A 16,666-nucleotide genomic window follows, 5' to 3' on the forward strand; every position below is an offset into this window, starting at 1 on the left:
TTTCATGACTTGTGTGTTTGAATTCTGAAACGCTGTGTTGTATCCTTATCTTTTGCTTTGGGCTGACAATAGTGTGATAAACTTGGGCATTGCCAAGTTTAACCTCTTGATTGAACAAAAGAAGTGCAATAGCTCTCATTTTTATTACACTCTCTCTACACATAGCTATGTGTACTCAGTGATTTTCATGATGATAGTTCAGCCTCTTCACTGGTTAGTTTGTTGTATATTGTTTCAAGGTTAACAATGACAAATAAATCAAGGTTTTTAACAGGCATTTTCAGGGAGAGCTTTTTATGTAATTACATTTCATTTTATTCTTCAAAATACAGAATAGCTCGTCCTTCCACATGATTACAGATTTACTAAATAGCAACACAACAATACATTTCCTCTTCTTGCTGTGTTTTAAATGAACTGGTCCAATCTGCACAGACACAATTTGTTTCCTTCCCACAATAAGGCAAAGATGCAACTCACATATGTGATTAAACTAATGCAGAAACATTTTGAGGATTAAGCAATGTATCTAAGAAAAGATTACTATAGATCCTAACAATATTATTTGGTGGAAATTACACTAACTGGAACCATCCAGTGGCTCTTTAGTGAAAGGCATCTTACCTGTGCCAGCATATTTGTCTGTCATATTGATATCAATATCCAGTTTCAAACTCAGCATAGTCCTAATGACGTCGTCACTGCCTTTCCCAGCTGCCCACATGAAGGATGTTCGGCCCTCAAGATCTGAGTCATCTTTTACAGAAGGATGTTTCAAAAATACTTCAACTGTTTCCTGAAAAGACATACTATTGAAATTAACATTAAAAGGAATCTGTAACAACAAGAAACTATTGTGCCTCATTTGGCTGTTTATGAAGCAAATCAAAAGCTTCCTTTTTCCTTTTTATGTTTATATAGACTCATAGATCAACAGAAGCATTTTACTTTCTACTACGCCCTTTTCCTCTTCAACATTCATAGCCACATCTTTAACTGTGAGTTTAACACTGTCATTCATTTTATACTCTTTTCTTTTTAGTGTCAAATATCATGTGTTCATCATAAGGGAGTGCAAGACACTGCTGTTACTGTGAAGAAAGCTATGGGAAATGGGAAAAATATTATTGGCTTATCATAATATTACTGTAATACTATGATGCTAAAATAATTGTCTTTCAGAATATCTCTCTGCCATTTTTTTTTGCTTTAAACCTGAATGACTACACATGCAAATATTTTAGCTTAACTCTCAAAATCTGACCACTCAAAAAAAAACCAACCACAAACAAACAAAAAAAAACAACACAGCAAAACAAAACAGGACTTTAGGAGAAATATAGACACATTTCCTAATATTCAATTATATTATGTTACTAATTACCGAAATGTTGTAAGTAAAAAACTAATTAAGAAATTCTTTACACTTGTGACCACTTGAGATTTTCCAATATAAATATCAGACTAAAATCTCTCTTTAAATTAAAGAGATTGATTTAAATAATTATTTCTTCAAATGCTGTCTTTGTGTTAAGCTCTCAGCAAACAAATCTACCTTCTTAACCTTCTGCTAAATTCTTAATCAGCCTCACAGTACACTAAGGGTGAGGAAATCACTGCTGGAAGAAAAAGAATTGGGGAAGGTTTTGCCTTTTCTATCTCATGGCTTATAAATGCTGTGTATCTAAAAGTTGGTAAACACTTATAAACAGTGAGTGATGACTAAAATCTGGAAAAAAGTGGGATTTGTTATTTTATTAGATTTTATTTTATATTTTTATTTTAGTGTTAGCACTATTTTATCCTTTCCTTCATGTGACCACGAAAGAGCTCCATCACTGCCCTGTGTAGAATGAGAATTCCTTGGCTATAATAAAGCCCTGGCTCAAATGCTAAAGCCAGAATCATGAAGGTGTTTAAGAGGCTAAGTCCAACTGATCAGTTGAATTTTTTTAATTACTATTTATAATTTCATCTCTCTAAAGAAACAAGAAATTTCTCCTTTATGTTAACGTGACTTAAGATCCTAACATCTTTGTGAATTTGGGTCCATATCTGAACTCCCAGTTTACTGTAAAAAGGTGCAGCCAGAAATAATGAGGAATGTAAGCGTTAAGCCTTCCACACAGAACAGCATGGGTTTATAGCTTTGTGTACTCACATTGACCACCGCTACACCTCAGATACAATCGGCGACTCATTAGGCTAACAACTCAGCACCCTACCAGAACTCTGCTCTGCTTGATATCCTGCAAAGTGAAAAGCTGTAAGAAGGCTGGACCTTTTCAACACTAAGGCACACATTCTTCAAGCATAAATAAGTAATATTATTTTTCCATTAAGTTTTAGCAAATCAACCTTTCTTTTAACTACGCTTTTTTTTTTTTCCTAGAATTTTTAATGGGAAAAAGTGAAAGAAAATCCCATACTGTTGTAAGAGTTATTTTCCAAACTGAAGTTATCACAGCTTGGAAACCAAAATGGAGTGAAATTAGTATGGGAATGTCAAGAAATCAAAAAATAAACATATTAAATCATTATAATCCTACATGTATTTTGTCATGAAAAATCATGTGTTTTACCTCTGTTAAAAATGTGGAGAAAACAGAATAAAAAACAACAAAGCTGAAAAACAACAGTAAAGGAGAGAAGTAAACCTGGATCCTTTCATCCTGTGCTATCAAGAAACTGCAAATTACTAAACATTCAAAAACAAGACATGGGTATGCACATTTCACTTAGTGGTAAATCTATACAAGCATAAAGTGAAATACCTATTTTCTTGGACATCTCCATAAAAATAATAAAAATAAAATTTAATCCTGCATTCTGCATACTAAGATGAATAGTATTAGAACACCTGCCTTCACACATGAAACTCAGAACCCCCCCCAAAAAAAAGGATGTCAATTTGGATCTTCTGTGGGATACAAAGGACGTGTAACCTTTGGGCAGCCTATTTGGGTGCTTATCTTGGGAAATTTTTCTTCTTATAGCTATTTCTTCTATAATCATTGGGGCTAAGTTAGTCTAAAGAATAAATGCTTCACCTAAATTAATTGCCAGCTAAGTCTCTTCAGTCTAAAAAAAAAAAAAAAAAAAGGACTAAAAGGTCATAGAGTGAGTACATAACCTGAGGAAAAACAACAAAGAAGAAGATATTGAATTCAGTAAAACTGAGAGCAACCAAAACATTTACAATAAACAGAGAAGATCAAACTTTCTTCTTCTTGCTATGGACAAAGAAACATCTTTAATGGAGAAACAAACCACGCCTATCCAAACTTTGGCAGCTTGAACAGAAGAATAATGTGGCTCTCAAATCATAAATATATGGATGCTACTGCCAAAACAAACATGGATGTGTCTCCACTCAGTTGTTTGACCATGTATATGGAATTACTCTAGGATTCTTATGTAATAGGAAAAAAAAAAAGGTGTGGGGAGAGAGAAGCTCCAGACATTTGAGGCATGCATCAATAACAATGCCTGGATCACATCATCAGCCAGCAGAGGCTTGTATATCTGTGTGAGACCCTCCTGTTTCATTCTTCATGTAAGATGGGAAACAGTAAATTCATTGTAAGTACACAAGATTTCAAAAGAATGTCTGATTCCATCACCTATTCTGCTTCCACATAAAACCAAGAAGTTTCTCTGGCTGGTGGGATCAAAAAGCAGTAACATGATGAAAATGTTTCACACAATTAAATAAGTCTAGAGAAATAAAGCCAGTATGAAAAAATATTTTGTAGGAATGTATCAATACAGGAAAAAAAAAAAAAAAAAAAAAGATAAAAGCACACAGGGATAATCACCAGGTTGTAAATAAAAACATTCTATCTTTCCCATAGATCTTTCCCAGTTTAAGAGTCTGACTCTAGGAGTCTGATTCAGACTAGAGAGAAAGGCTTTTACAGCATAAATATTTCAGGTATGTGAGTCAGACCCAAACTGTACATTCCACATCATAATAATGGACAATAGTCAGCATCTTTAAAACATTCTGTGAAAATGCATGAATTACAAATAAGATGTGCTCCAGTGAAAGTCTAAATTAAAAAAAATAAAATAAAACAACACAACTCCACATGTTTTTACTTAGACCACCTTCAAAATGAAGAAAAAAAAAAAGCCACGTTGTTTTCACAAGGAAACAGAGGCCTGACAGCTGTAGTATTAACATACCTTGGTCAGCTGCCTCTTGCAGTAGTTCTTCTGAAAACCATTCAAGATACAAAGATACTAAAATGTACTTGTTTTATGAAAAACAACATGTTGGTGGCAAAAAAGACCAAAATTAGTACCCCTGTTAAGAAAATGGTGCAATATAAACTATATAACTACATTAATTAGGCACTAGATAACCTCTTTTGTAATAGGAGATTATGAACAATATAACTGAAGAAAACTTAGACTGGAGCTGTTAACTTACTATGCATGGCATAATCTCACTATGAGTGACAGCTCATTGTGAAAAAAGCCTTCCTAGCTTCCAGTGCTTAAGAACTACTTCTACAACACCTATGACCAGCAGTTGTTAAACTCCTGGCTTTTTTTTTTTTTTTTTTTTTTTTTTTTTACTTAGCTCTACCGTATCTGATCGTGCTCTGGACAAAATGACATAGTCTACCAAAATATGAGGATTGGGCTGCCTAAGAAACCAATTTTCTTTTTAGCCTTTTTTTGGTCTCAACACTGAACTTTTAAAAATGTGGTGATCATAAGGAATTGTGACAAGAGTTGTTGCTCTTTACCCATGCTTTATGAGACAACAGCAACATTTATAATAGCAAATATTAATCACTTTTTTGCAGTCAAAGTCTGGTTTGGCTGTTGCTGAAGCAGCTGTGCAAATCCTTATAGGGGTGATCTTCCTCTAGATACCTTATAACTGTTTGGATTTGCTGAAATCAGCCTTAAAAAAGCAAAAGCACTGTAAAATAGTAGGTGTCATTCTGCTTTCCATCGAAGTACCGAGGTGAGTATCATGTGCTCTGATGCAAGCATATAAACCAAGGGGCTTTGTTTGTAAAGTAAATTTTTAAATCTATTTTTAATAATTTGAAATTAAACATGTTCATATCATTACTAGGAAAACTCTGAATTAGGCTTGTGCTGATGCTGTTTATATGACTTGAAAAACAACCCAAATGCTTTGTTACACCGTAAATATTTCAGCAAAATACACTTACTTTACATTTAGGGCATGCACTACTTACAGCAAAGTTGCTCTGTGCCGCATAATGTAGAGGAGTTGCACCTTGGCTATCAGATGGGATAGTTCCAAACTTATTTCTTTCTAGTAATAGATGGACAATCTGAGCATGACCTGAGAAAAACATAACAAGTATTTACCAAACCCTGAAGTTAAACACTTCCCTATTAGAAAAAATTAGAAGAAAAAGAACAGACTTCAATAAATAATGTTTGTTTTGTAGCCACAATGGTCTAAACACTAAGAGGGAATCATAAGACTTCGTATTTGTACTGTTAAGCCTGGCATGCACCTTATTCCCAAGAGCATTCCAGTTCCATATTCTGTACCCTCACTTCTGAGAGGCGCCTACAAATCAGAATGACCAATGACTAGGAACGTGTCTCCAGAAGATTTTATACTTCTTTCAAAAGACAGCATTAGAGCACTTATTTAAAAAAAAGAAACCAGCATTAGCTGGTCAGAAAAGTGCAATATTAATATTATAATGTATGAAGTGAGTAGGTCCAGAAAAAGCTTCTGATGATTCAGCTGAGATGCTGCATTTGACTGACAGCCTGTCAGAAGCAGAAAAGCCAGCACAGACTAATAATGATGTCCATTTGTCCATCATCCAAGCGTGGATTCTTCATTCAGGTTTTATTCATACAAAATTTCAAGTAAAAGTGTATATTCACAGACAGAAAAACAAAGACCCAATATAGTATATTACCATTAAAATCAACTGATCCTCTCTTATATGCTTTCTTCTGCAGGCATATTTAGCTCACAGAATATCTTAATAATTTTATATTTTAATAAATATACTGTAAGGCAAATAAATAAATAAATAAAGATACTCTGACTTTACAGGAGTAGTCTCCCAGTATCTTGTGTGAGAGCAAAACAGTCAAATTTGCATTATGTTACTTTTGCACAATTGACATAAATTATGTTGGTCTAAATGAAGAAAAGAATAGGTAAAGATTTCTACTAGCAGTAAGCTACTTAACCAAAACAATGATGGTAAGAGAATGTAGCTGTGTAACAGATGTAGTACGCAGCTTTTCAAAACCTAAGAGGTGGAGGGCTAGACAAGCTTTCTTTTGCAGAATAGCACTTTCAGACCTTGTATGTATAGAAGGATCAGAAATGAGAGAAAATGGTCAGCTTGGGTCAAAAAGGATGAATAGGCATTTGGGATTTTTTTTTTCTTTTTTTCCTGAAGGACATGGAACCAATAGCCTTAGGGTGTACAGGAAAGTTCTTCATTCCTTTCAGCAATGAAGAGGAACCTGGAAACACAACACCACACCCTCTGTCTCTTCCTACCCAAAAAAAACACTATAGAGAAGAGACGTAACATTCTTATGATCTTCCCATCTCAGGACTATTAAACGGATGCACTGAAAGAAGTTGGTTCTGAGTGCAATCACAGCAGGAAAACCGCAGGAGTAAAGAAACTGGAAAAAAGTTGTCTAAACTTTCAGTACATGAATAGAAAAATGGCAACTGAACTCTGTAATGAGGACAGGAGGTCCACCTAAATCATCTATGAGAAGAAAGACTTGAGGGGGGTTGAAAAAAAGTTATACTTGGTGCATCAGTAAATAAACTGGTGCAAAGATACATCTTACTACAACATTAATTTTTAGATTTTCCCAGGTGAACTCTGAAACTTCATTCTTGAGGTCGAGAACTGTAATACTTTTATTTAGAAGAGATGCAACTTGTGTGAGACTTCCATGTACCTTCACAAATTGAGAAATAACAGGAACAACAATACCATGAGGTACACACAACCCAGCAAGCCACCACCTTTAACAGAATATTTGCAATGCATCCCCGCAATACAAAAGAAACTCCTACTATTAAGACCATTTAATAACACCATAGACTCTTTGAGATCTATATAAAACATCTAGCATTTAACTCAAAAAAGAACCCTAAAAATTAATCATAATTTACCAGTAAGAAGTTCCTCATGGGCATATGCCACCTCATCGAGTTCGCAAACACTCTGGTGGTCTTGGCACGTCTTCCCCCTTTATCCCACATTGATTAGACAATCCATTTTTATTTTTTTTTCCAACAGACAAAATTCTCTCTTAAAACACAATCGATTTCAAAGCACGATAAATATTGCTTCTTGGACAGAAACAAGTGATAATGACTCTTTCTTTGGGGGACTGATCTGAGGACACTTAAAACGTTTCACAATTTCTCTGTGGAAATTCAATACACCAACTTGAATGCAAATGCAAATCTGAGAACTTAAAAACAAGCAATCAAGCAAACATAAACAAACTACATGCATATTCTCACTGGAGTTGCAATAACTCATTCCACCAAGCAACTTGATTCTTTCCTTGGCATTTTTTGTCAGTAGCATCCCAAAGGATCACGGGGCTGAAGTCTGTTAAAAGGGGAGTGAGGATGTTGGAAGAGTCTTCCTTTTTTATCAAGCATTCAATTTACTTTTTCTTTCCCCACTGAGCAGAATGGAAACGAGGAGGTCAATTTTCAAACTTGTATAATTTTTGTGCCTGTTTTTTTATGAGGCTCATTTTCCTGTATTTAGACTATTTATATTTAATCAGGTTTTTAGCTATTTTGCAAAGATTCAGTTTTGTAACCTGTAAAACCAAAGAGCACAGAATTCACACATGTAACATCATAATTTACAGAGCGTCTGAGTCTCAGGGAAGTAATGTGAACAGAAATAAATTTTACCTGAGTAATCAGCAACAGCAGAGAATACAGAAAAAACCTAACTGATCACGTTTTGGGGAGGAGCTGGAGTAATTTTTGCCATTATTTTTTGCCTTTGCAATAATATTACCTTTCCTCTCTCATGAGGGCCACCTCATTTAGTGCCTCTTAAAGAGGACACTAGTAGAATTGAGCAAGATTTCCTGCTAACTCAAGTCAAACTTGATCTTTTTTTTTTTTTTTTTTCTATTTTTCATAACAAGAAAGCAGTATAACTAGGAAGAAAAATAATAATACAGCCAATGATATAAGGCCCTATGGACCCTCAGCAAATGGGGCCTGCTGTGAGCTGGGGCTTGCTGTGGATGACTTGCTTGTGTGCTGCAAACTGAAGTAGGTAACAAAGAAACCGTTTACACAGTAGAAGCTCGAGTACAATTCCAGATTGTCTAGGAACTTCAGGGTGTCTGCTTCTGAGGGGGAAAGAGAGATTCTAGAAGCTTCTAGCAAACTCCAGCACTGTTTAAGGACCCATCGTCTGTTCAAGGAGTGCTCTGACACTTTGCCAGTCAGACTCTCTGACCCATCAGACTTCAGATGACTCTTGACTAGTGGGTGTAAAGCACCCATTCAACTAATATTAGGGAGAGGCTTCTATAACAGCCAGGCCTAGGCCTCAGCTCTGAAAATCTAAAAATTAATGTCCTAGTAAGCAGTAGTTTCCACAGCAATCTGCACAGAAGGCTGAGCAGGCAGGGCTGGAAATTCTGCCGATGGCCATGTGCAAGTGCTCCACAATGCTGGTCATGGTCCCCCAAAGCAATCATAATTATTACCCCTGGCACACAGAGGACTAGACCCTAACAGGACCCTAACTAGATCCCTTCCAGAGAGAGAATGTCTTGGCCTGCAGGGAAAGTCCACTCCTTCTAGCTAAGGCTGGGGCAGCAGAAGATGGTGTCCTTGCCTGCAGAAGGAATTCGGTTAAGTATCAGTGTCATCACATTAAGGAGTTTTGGGAGGAAGACAGCAGTACTGCTCTCTCCAGGCCAACCAGAGGACCACACTGATAGATGGGCTATTCGTGAAGAAGCAAAAACTGGCTAGGGATGTGACATTCAGTAGTAGCCTTAGCTGTAGTGACCATGAAATTGCAGAGTTCAAGATCCTGAGGGAAACGAGGAAAGACAGTAGTGTCCCAGACTTCAGGCAAGCATGTTTCAGTTTATACAGTAAGCTGGTAGCTGGGAAGCCATGGAGGCAGCTGTGAAGAGAAAAGGAGCTCACGAATGTTGTTAAGTATTTAAGGACAGCTTCCTCCATGCTCTAGAATAGTACATCCCAATATTTAAGAAAACAAATAGACACACTAGAAGACTAACTTGACTAAGCATGGAACCTGTGACAGAAATAAGATGCAAAAAGGCTGTACAGGAGGTGGAAGAAGTGACAGGCTACTAAGAAGAAGCTTTAAAACATCGCTTGGGCACATAGGGATGGTGTCAGGAAACACAAAACTCAAATGGAGTTGAGCTTCTGCCTCTACACTGCTGGTAAGAGGCTGCGCAAGGAAAATGTGGGCAATTTAGTGAGAGCAGACAGAGATGAGGTGCAGGTACTCAAGGCCTTCCTGTCCTCAGTATTCCCCAAGAAGGTCTCCCAGGACTGGCTGCTTAGAGAATAGACCAAGAAGGTCATACCTGACCAGTCAGATTGCCTTTGGTGATAAAGGGACTGGATCTGTGAAAGGAGGGAGATCGCAGATGTTACTTACCTAAGTTCAGCAAGGACAAATGAAAAGCCCTGCACCTTGCATCAGGTAAGCAACTCTGAAGAAAAGGACCTGGCAGACAGCAAGTTGGATGTAAGCAAGCAGCATTGTTCTGGTAGCAAAGAAGGGTAACAGCATTCTGGGTTGCATTAACAGGAGCACACCCAGAGGCAAGAGATTATCCCTGCTTACTCAGCACTTGTTACAACACACCTACAGAACTGCATCAATTCTTCAGCTTTCAAATACAGGAAATATGCTCGTAAACTGGAATGGGTTCACCAGAGGGCCAATGAGATGGTAAAGGGGCTGGAACAATATTATTATGCCTGTAATTTCATAGTCAATACACACATTAGACACCAGCATTTCAAAGTGCAACAGAAATTGTCTTTGAGTAGTTGAACCATACTGCAAAGAAAGAAAACAATCCCCAGAATCAAGGACTCCGTAAGGTGAATGAACATACAGCCTCAGCAAGAATCAGTAGATAGTCAAAAGCTCTTGTAACTTTAATATCCTTAGAATTTTTACAGAAACTGATGAGCTTATCCACTGATTCTTTCACCAGTCAAGATTTTTAATGCCTCATTGGAAGAGGAGAGGCTGAAACGAAGCCAGAATGATAAGTCATTAGGCTCAAGAAATGGGTTATTTGATGTTGACAAATCATAGTCTGACAAGTCTTTTAAGCACTTTGCCATGAGAAAGCCAGTGAACAAAAGATCTTCACAGTCACTCCCCAACTCATTACAAAGTACTGTAAAGGATTCCACTATTTAAAGGTCTTGTTTTTATAAAATTAATCACATGGATGATTAATCCTGCAGCACTTTGTGTGCTTCTGGCCTCAACTTCTTTGCTGCAATAGCTTGTCTATGAACGATACTGTGAATGAATATCACATGCGATGCTAGCTCTGCAACTTCACCCTGGAATTCATTTTTTAAATTCCAGTCAAAAAAGCCACCCCATCACTGGTTCCACAGTTTTTCCATAAACTCTGCTTTTATCAAGTCATTTACCGTTGAGAATATATCTTCTTTTGTATATCTTCCCTCTAGTGGCTCACAAAGTAGTTCTTTGTCTACTTCATTATTGAAGAATAATCTAGCAAATACCTTAAGCTGAGACAGTTAGAAATATCTGTAATTTCATTCTGTTGTACCACAAACCTCCCACACTGCATAATTTGCTCTAGGATCTGTTTCTGCAGATCTTCATCAATGTTTTCTATACTTCTTCCAACAGTATTTGCTGACGAAGGAATGCACTTTAGTTTGCTGCCATATTGTTTTGCACACACTATTTTACCCATTTTTGCCACCGCAGGCAGAACAAGTGTTTCCCCAATGGTATGCAGCTTGTTTTTCGCTATTAAGCAACAAACAACAAAAGAGGATGCCGAAGATTCATCATTTAGTTTAGTGAAATTTTGGAAAGTACTGGATTGTTTATCACATGACTTGAAACACTTGAAAAAAACAAACACGTAGAGGTTTGCTTTCATGTTCTTGATGCTTAGCTTTTAAACACCTTGCTAATCACGATGGCTTTGCACGACCATTAGTTAATTTCTCAAGGCACCTAGGGCAAGGTTCATTGTTAACTATAGTGGATGTCAATCCATATGTCAAATAGTCTTACTGATAACTGGTAATTTTGGGGGGTATTATTACCCCCAAAATATTACCTGTTATAGTCTTATTGATAACTTTATAGCCTTTGATAAATCTTATTGATATTATAGTCTTATTGATAACTAGTAATTTTTTTGACAACTTATTGTCAGATTTAATTAGATTGTCATTGTTTTTACCTCAAAAAGTGGCTGATGGAGAGTCCCATGAATAAGAGAACCATCAACTCTGCCATTTTCTTTACGTTTGCTTGTATTGGCATTGTCAGTATTACCCACAGTTACTTTGCAGGTATCTTTTAAAGTCACTTGTTTATTTTATGAGTGGTAGTTCAGTAAAAACTAGATGTTATAACCTGTAAAACTACTTAACTGGGTACATGCAAACTGCAATGCATCACGATATGCTGAAAGCAAATGAACAGGTGAGGATACCACATCAACCCCTCTGCATTGTGGAGAGCCAACTCTTCTCTCAGGACACCCTGCAAGTTGTACACAACTGTCTGACACACAGACTGAGTAAGGGTGTCAGTGTCAATTCATACAAAAAATTAGGAAGGTTTGATTTTTCTGTTTTTTTATCTGGAAAAAAAAAAAAGTATAAATAGAAGTTCTGATGTTTTTTTTCATGCACTTCAGTGCAGCGTCTTAGGTACAGCCTGGGTTGTACACATACCTCTTTGGAGGTCCTGCTCTAGAGTACCATTTTTTTTCAGTCCCAGTTTCCTAACAAAACAGTTTTTTACCCATGAACACGCAAGAACATCTCACACACTCTAATTGTTACTAAATCATGAATATATATAGCCTGTTGAAAGAATGCATTTTACAATGCTTTGGAGAATAGGGAGCTAAAGAAAACCAACATTCTACACACAAACTGCTAATAATGGTCTAGCAGAAACCAAATGTTATTGTTCTAAGAGATTAGTTAGCATAATGCAATGCTGGAATTAAATAAAAAACAGATACAAAGATTAAACACCATAATCAATTAATAACTAAACAACCAGCAATGTCCAGCTTACCAAGTAAGGCTGCCCAGTGAAGAGGAGTTCGAAACAAGTTGTCATAAGATGTCACATTGCAGCCTTCATAGGAGGTCAGAACATCAACAACTGCCACATTCCCATCAGCAACAGCAAAATGAAGGGGAGTTCGTCCTTCATAGTCTTGCCAGTTAAGCAGAGATTCTGTAGGTGCAGCTTCCTTTAAAAAAATAATTAAAAAAATACTTAAGATGAAGAGAAAAAACATACACTCTTAACAGATATTTTTGAGTCTTACAATAGAGATAAGTCATCCTTGTTCAGTAGAATATAGTTCCCCAACCAAATAGTTTTCAAGTATTTCTTCTGGAATTTTATTTAAATACATACATAATTATTGTACAAGATCCGATTTTCAGTACATACCCTGTGGTATTGTCAATCTGTGCAAATGACTCCTTACATAGATACTTAAAAGACAATCCTCAGGCTCTTATGGAAATAACTGGATCTTCTTACTTGATTTTCTAAGTTGAGATATTTTGAAATATTCTACATATTTTTCTCCTAGGACAGTCCCCTTTTTGCACAAGTTAATCTTACAGTTTTCATTATTATTACATTCCTAGTATTTTAAAACTACATGACTATCCACCAGAGATGTCAAGGTCTCTATCAAACAGGATAGAAATAAGGGATAGTACTTCTAATGAATGTATCTACTTGTAACAACCTTAATTTTGAACATACAAAATCTTTAAAAGTATCATTATCAGTCATATCATCATATAACATAGGACTTCATCACATTTTCTTTAAAAATATACTAGATTACTTTCACGTAAGGCCTGTATGTATATCGTTTCATATTACGATGATTTTTTCTCATTAGCTCTTTTCTAAACAGATTGTTCTTCCTGACTTTCTTTCTCAGGCAAATAACAGGTACAAATGAACATCGTTTCAGCACTACAGAGATCTACAATTGGAGAATATGATAAAGCCCCATGAAATATTAGCTGTAAGTCTTGTTTTCCAGGAAAAAAAGGAAAAAAAAAAAAAGTAGCTCTAAAGAAAACAGTAAACCAAACAATAGAAATTCAGGATGCAGGACACCAAGCATCTAGAGCAGAAGTAATATGTCAAAACAAAAGATTAAATAAACTATTGGGAGCAAGTCTGCTGTTTTATCTGCAGTGATTCAAAACAACTCACCGAAGTCGTGTGAATTCTGTGCAAAAGAGAAAAGGAACACAGTCCTGAGATTTTTAAACCATAATGACTTCCAACAGTAGAGTGGGTCTCAAACCGTGATAACCGAGAAAAATGATCATCCTGAAAATACCGTGCCACACCATGCCCCACTATATACTTATGAAACAGGAGGGAGAGACTGTGATCAGTGCAGCTTGTTAATGAAGCAAAGCAAGTTCTTGATCCTTTTCTCATTAAATTAATTGCAACTCTTCCTATAGACTTTATGAAGTACACAAATATGTAACAAAATCACTTGCATTATTTGAAATACAGTATTGCATAGAAAATCAACACCTAACACTGAGAATGATAAATCAAGTGGCAAAAAGTCAGGATATGGTTTCTACCCCAATATTAATCTACCAAGTCTACACCTTCTATATGTTCTATTTATTAGATTAAACAATAAATACATTTGGAGTTAGTTACATTTCTTAAATGCAATCTGGCTACATTAATACTGCAGTAGTAACCTAATTTACAAAACCTTGATTCTTTGTATCTTGCTGTCTTACTTTCAGAAAATGTCAGCTTCCTAATATTTAATTTTTTTGAAGTTAAACATTTACGAACTTTCTACACTGCATGTAGCCACTATTTATGTTCTCCATGTCACGTATCTAAAAAACTGGATGTCATTTTTAAAATCAGTAGCATTAGCCATGTTTTGGGAGACCAAAAATTTATATACTTGAAACATATTGCAGTTCATTACCATATCTAGCCACTAGCACAATAACAGATTTTCTATTAAAAACATAAGAAGTAGATAAATGTGAATCTCTAACTAAAAACAAAATAAAAGTTAAAGTTGTTGTATGCACAAACCACAGTAATCCAAGCATGAATAGCACTATTCTAATAAGCGTTCAAAAGCATTTATCTGAGCCATTACAGTGAAAAGTGAAGTCTTGTGCTCTTCCCTAGCTGTAATACTGCTCAAGAGAAAGCTGCTACTATGCTGATTTTCTCTCTATTCAAACTGCTCAGCAGGGGGAGTATAGAGCCCACTGCAGGAAAATCAGAAGCAGTCTTTGAGAATGACTAAAAATGAATGAAGACATGCACAGCTGTAACTGCACCAGAGGAAAACCTCTGTTTGAAAAAAAAAAGGGGGAATAAAAAAAAAATCTTCTTTTCTTTACCTATAATTTACTGATGTAATCTAGAAAGCTAATTTTTGAACTTTCCAAAAAAGCACAAGGACTTATTAAATGCAAGACTCCTAAAACTCCTGGCTCAAAGCCACAGGTGTTTCACAGAACATACCCCTGTACTCCACAGCATCACTTTTCCAAAATGATAAGAAATCTTTTATTGACAGAGTCACTATTTACATTCTAGCCTAAAAGTACCTGGTTTTTTTGACCTTTTTGGCCACTTGAACAAAAATTTTGTAGGCCTGTTTGTGCTCGCATTCAAGAGCATAATTTCTCTGCATTATAAGAGCTTTATCTGTAAAACTAGCCATAATTAAGCTGTCACATTACATTTATATCTTAAGCACAATGCACAGAAGAAACTGAAGCTACACATTCTTTCTGCAGCAATTAGAACAACGGAATGTAGGCAACAAAGGCAAGTGTTGTACAAATAAATGTCACGTCTCTTACCATGAAGAATAAATAAAGAGAAGAGAGATAAAACAGAGACAGAGCACTAAGCAGTTGCTTCCACCATATTAATGGCACCTTACTCTGTTCTTTTCTCCTTAAATCTTCCCAACGTTTTTCATGTAACCAAGCACTGCTGAATCTGGAAAGGTGGAAAAGGAAGTTGACCATGAGAGGATCTCCAGATTACAGTTTCTCCCTACTTTGCATGTTTCATTCCTAAACATGTCATCGGCTCCATTTTCACTGTATGTCACAGATTTCAATATTAGGCGTAGCCAATTGTGCATAACTGCCACCCATGCAAACTAAACTTACTTTTTCAGCATTCAGTTGAGCTCTTTTCATCATCGTTTATTTTTACGATCCTGATGATACAACTACTGTACAAATATGAAACAGAATGACATTCCTTACCAGGAATTTAAAACCAGGTGACAACAAATGGATGCACACAGATGGCAGAGCACAGAAAATCAAGACAGTATTTTTCAGTGTCATAGACTGTGGCTTCAATAAAACCAGCAGCTTAATTTTTGTCAAGGTTTCGTAAAGCAGTGCTACACAACTCTGGGTAGGACATTAGAGAAAAATATTTTTTCTGTGGAATTCTTCCACGATGTTAAAGATAACGTGACAGAAACAACAGCAATGCTATTTTTTTTTTATAACTTGGTCAACCAACTAAGACTGCCAATGCAGGTTGACCAGCAGGAGACATCAATATCCAACTGCTATTTGAGCAACAGCACAGAGTTTACAGCTTACAGCACTCTATGATGAAAGCAAAGACAGCTAGTTTGTGTTGGATGTGACAAAAAATGGAGAGCAACAATAGCATTGCCACAGGCCTTTTGCACTACTATTACTACAAGACTGTCCTAGTGAATTTAGAAATGCCATTATGTAAGTATTCTGTGAATTTAAGACACAAGGTGACAGAAATTGAACTGTGTGTTTGTATGTATTAGAAACATACAGGAAGAATTTGAGAGACTTCAGAGTTAACCTGGATGTGAAGACTGGGGGAGGAATGAGAACCAAAGGTAATGCTTGGGCAATAGATCTGGAGCTGGGTAATATGAAAAAAATAACTGAGAAAGTCAGGGAGGATTGTGAGCTCTGCTTTAACTGTGTTGACTTAACACTGCTATGTAGGTATCTATAAAGGTAAGTAAGAAAACCAGACCTGTTTGGAGAGATGACAAGACCATACTAAAGGATTAGACTTGGAGACCTCACCAAAAAAAAAAAAAAAGTATTTATACTTAACACCAAACTCAATCTACAGATAGATTACCTACTAACAATGCTTCTGAATCATCAACTTTCACAGGATATCCTGTAAGCTAATTACTACTTCATTTTAACTTGTAATATACCACTCCCATCAATTAGCTTATACAGGTGGAATAGAAACAATTCAGCTGATGCACAGAAAAAGACTAGAGAGAAACAAGAATATGCTCTTTTAGCTGTCAAAGG

The 16,666-nt window shown here is 36.2% G+C and overlaps 1 protein-coding gene across 1 annotated transcript in view; it reads right to left on the reverse strand.

The window, feature by feature from the left end:
* Window positions 1-16,666, reverse strand: part of INVS (inversin) — an 87,321-nt gene that overhangs the window by 28,171 nt on the left and 42,484 nt on the right. The window contains exons 6-8 of the mRNA XM_032181385.1: window positions 12,351-12,531; window positions 5,223-5,332; window positions 625-796 (exon numbers count right to left, since the gene is read on the reverse strand). Of these exons, the coding sequence (XP_032037276.1) occupies window positions 625-796; window positions 5,223-5,332; window positions 12,351-12,531 (463 nt within the window). The remainder of the gene's footprint in view (window positions 1-624; window positions 797-5,222; window positions 5,333-12,350; window positions 12,532-16,666) is intronic.

Source organism: Aythya fuligula, chromosome 2, assembly GCF_009819795.1.
Source record: "Aythya fuligula isolate bAytFul2 chromosome 2, bAytFul2.pri, whole genome shotgun sequence".
Lineage (NCBI taxonomy): Eukaryota > Metazoa > Chordata > Aves > Anseriformes > Anatidae > Aythya > Aythya fuligula.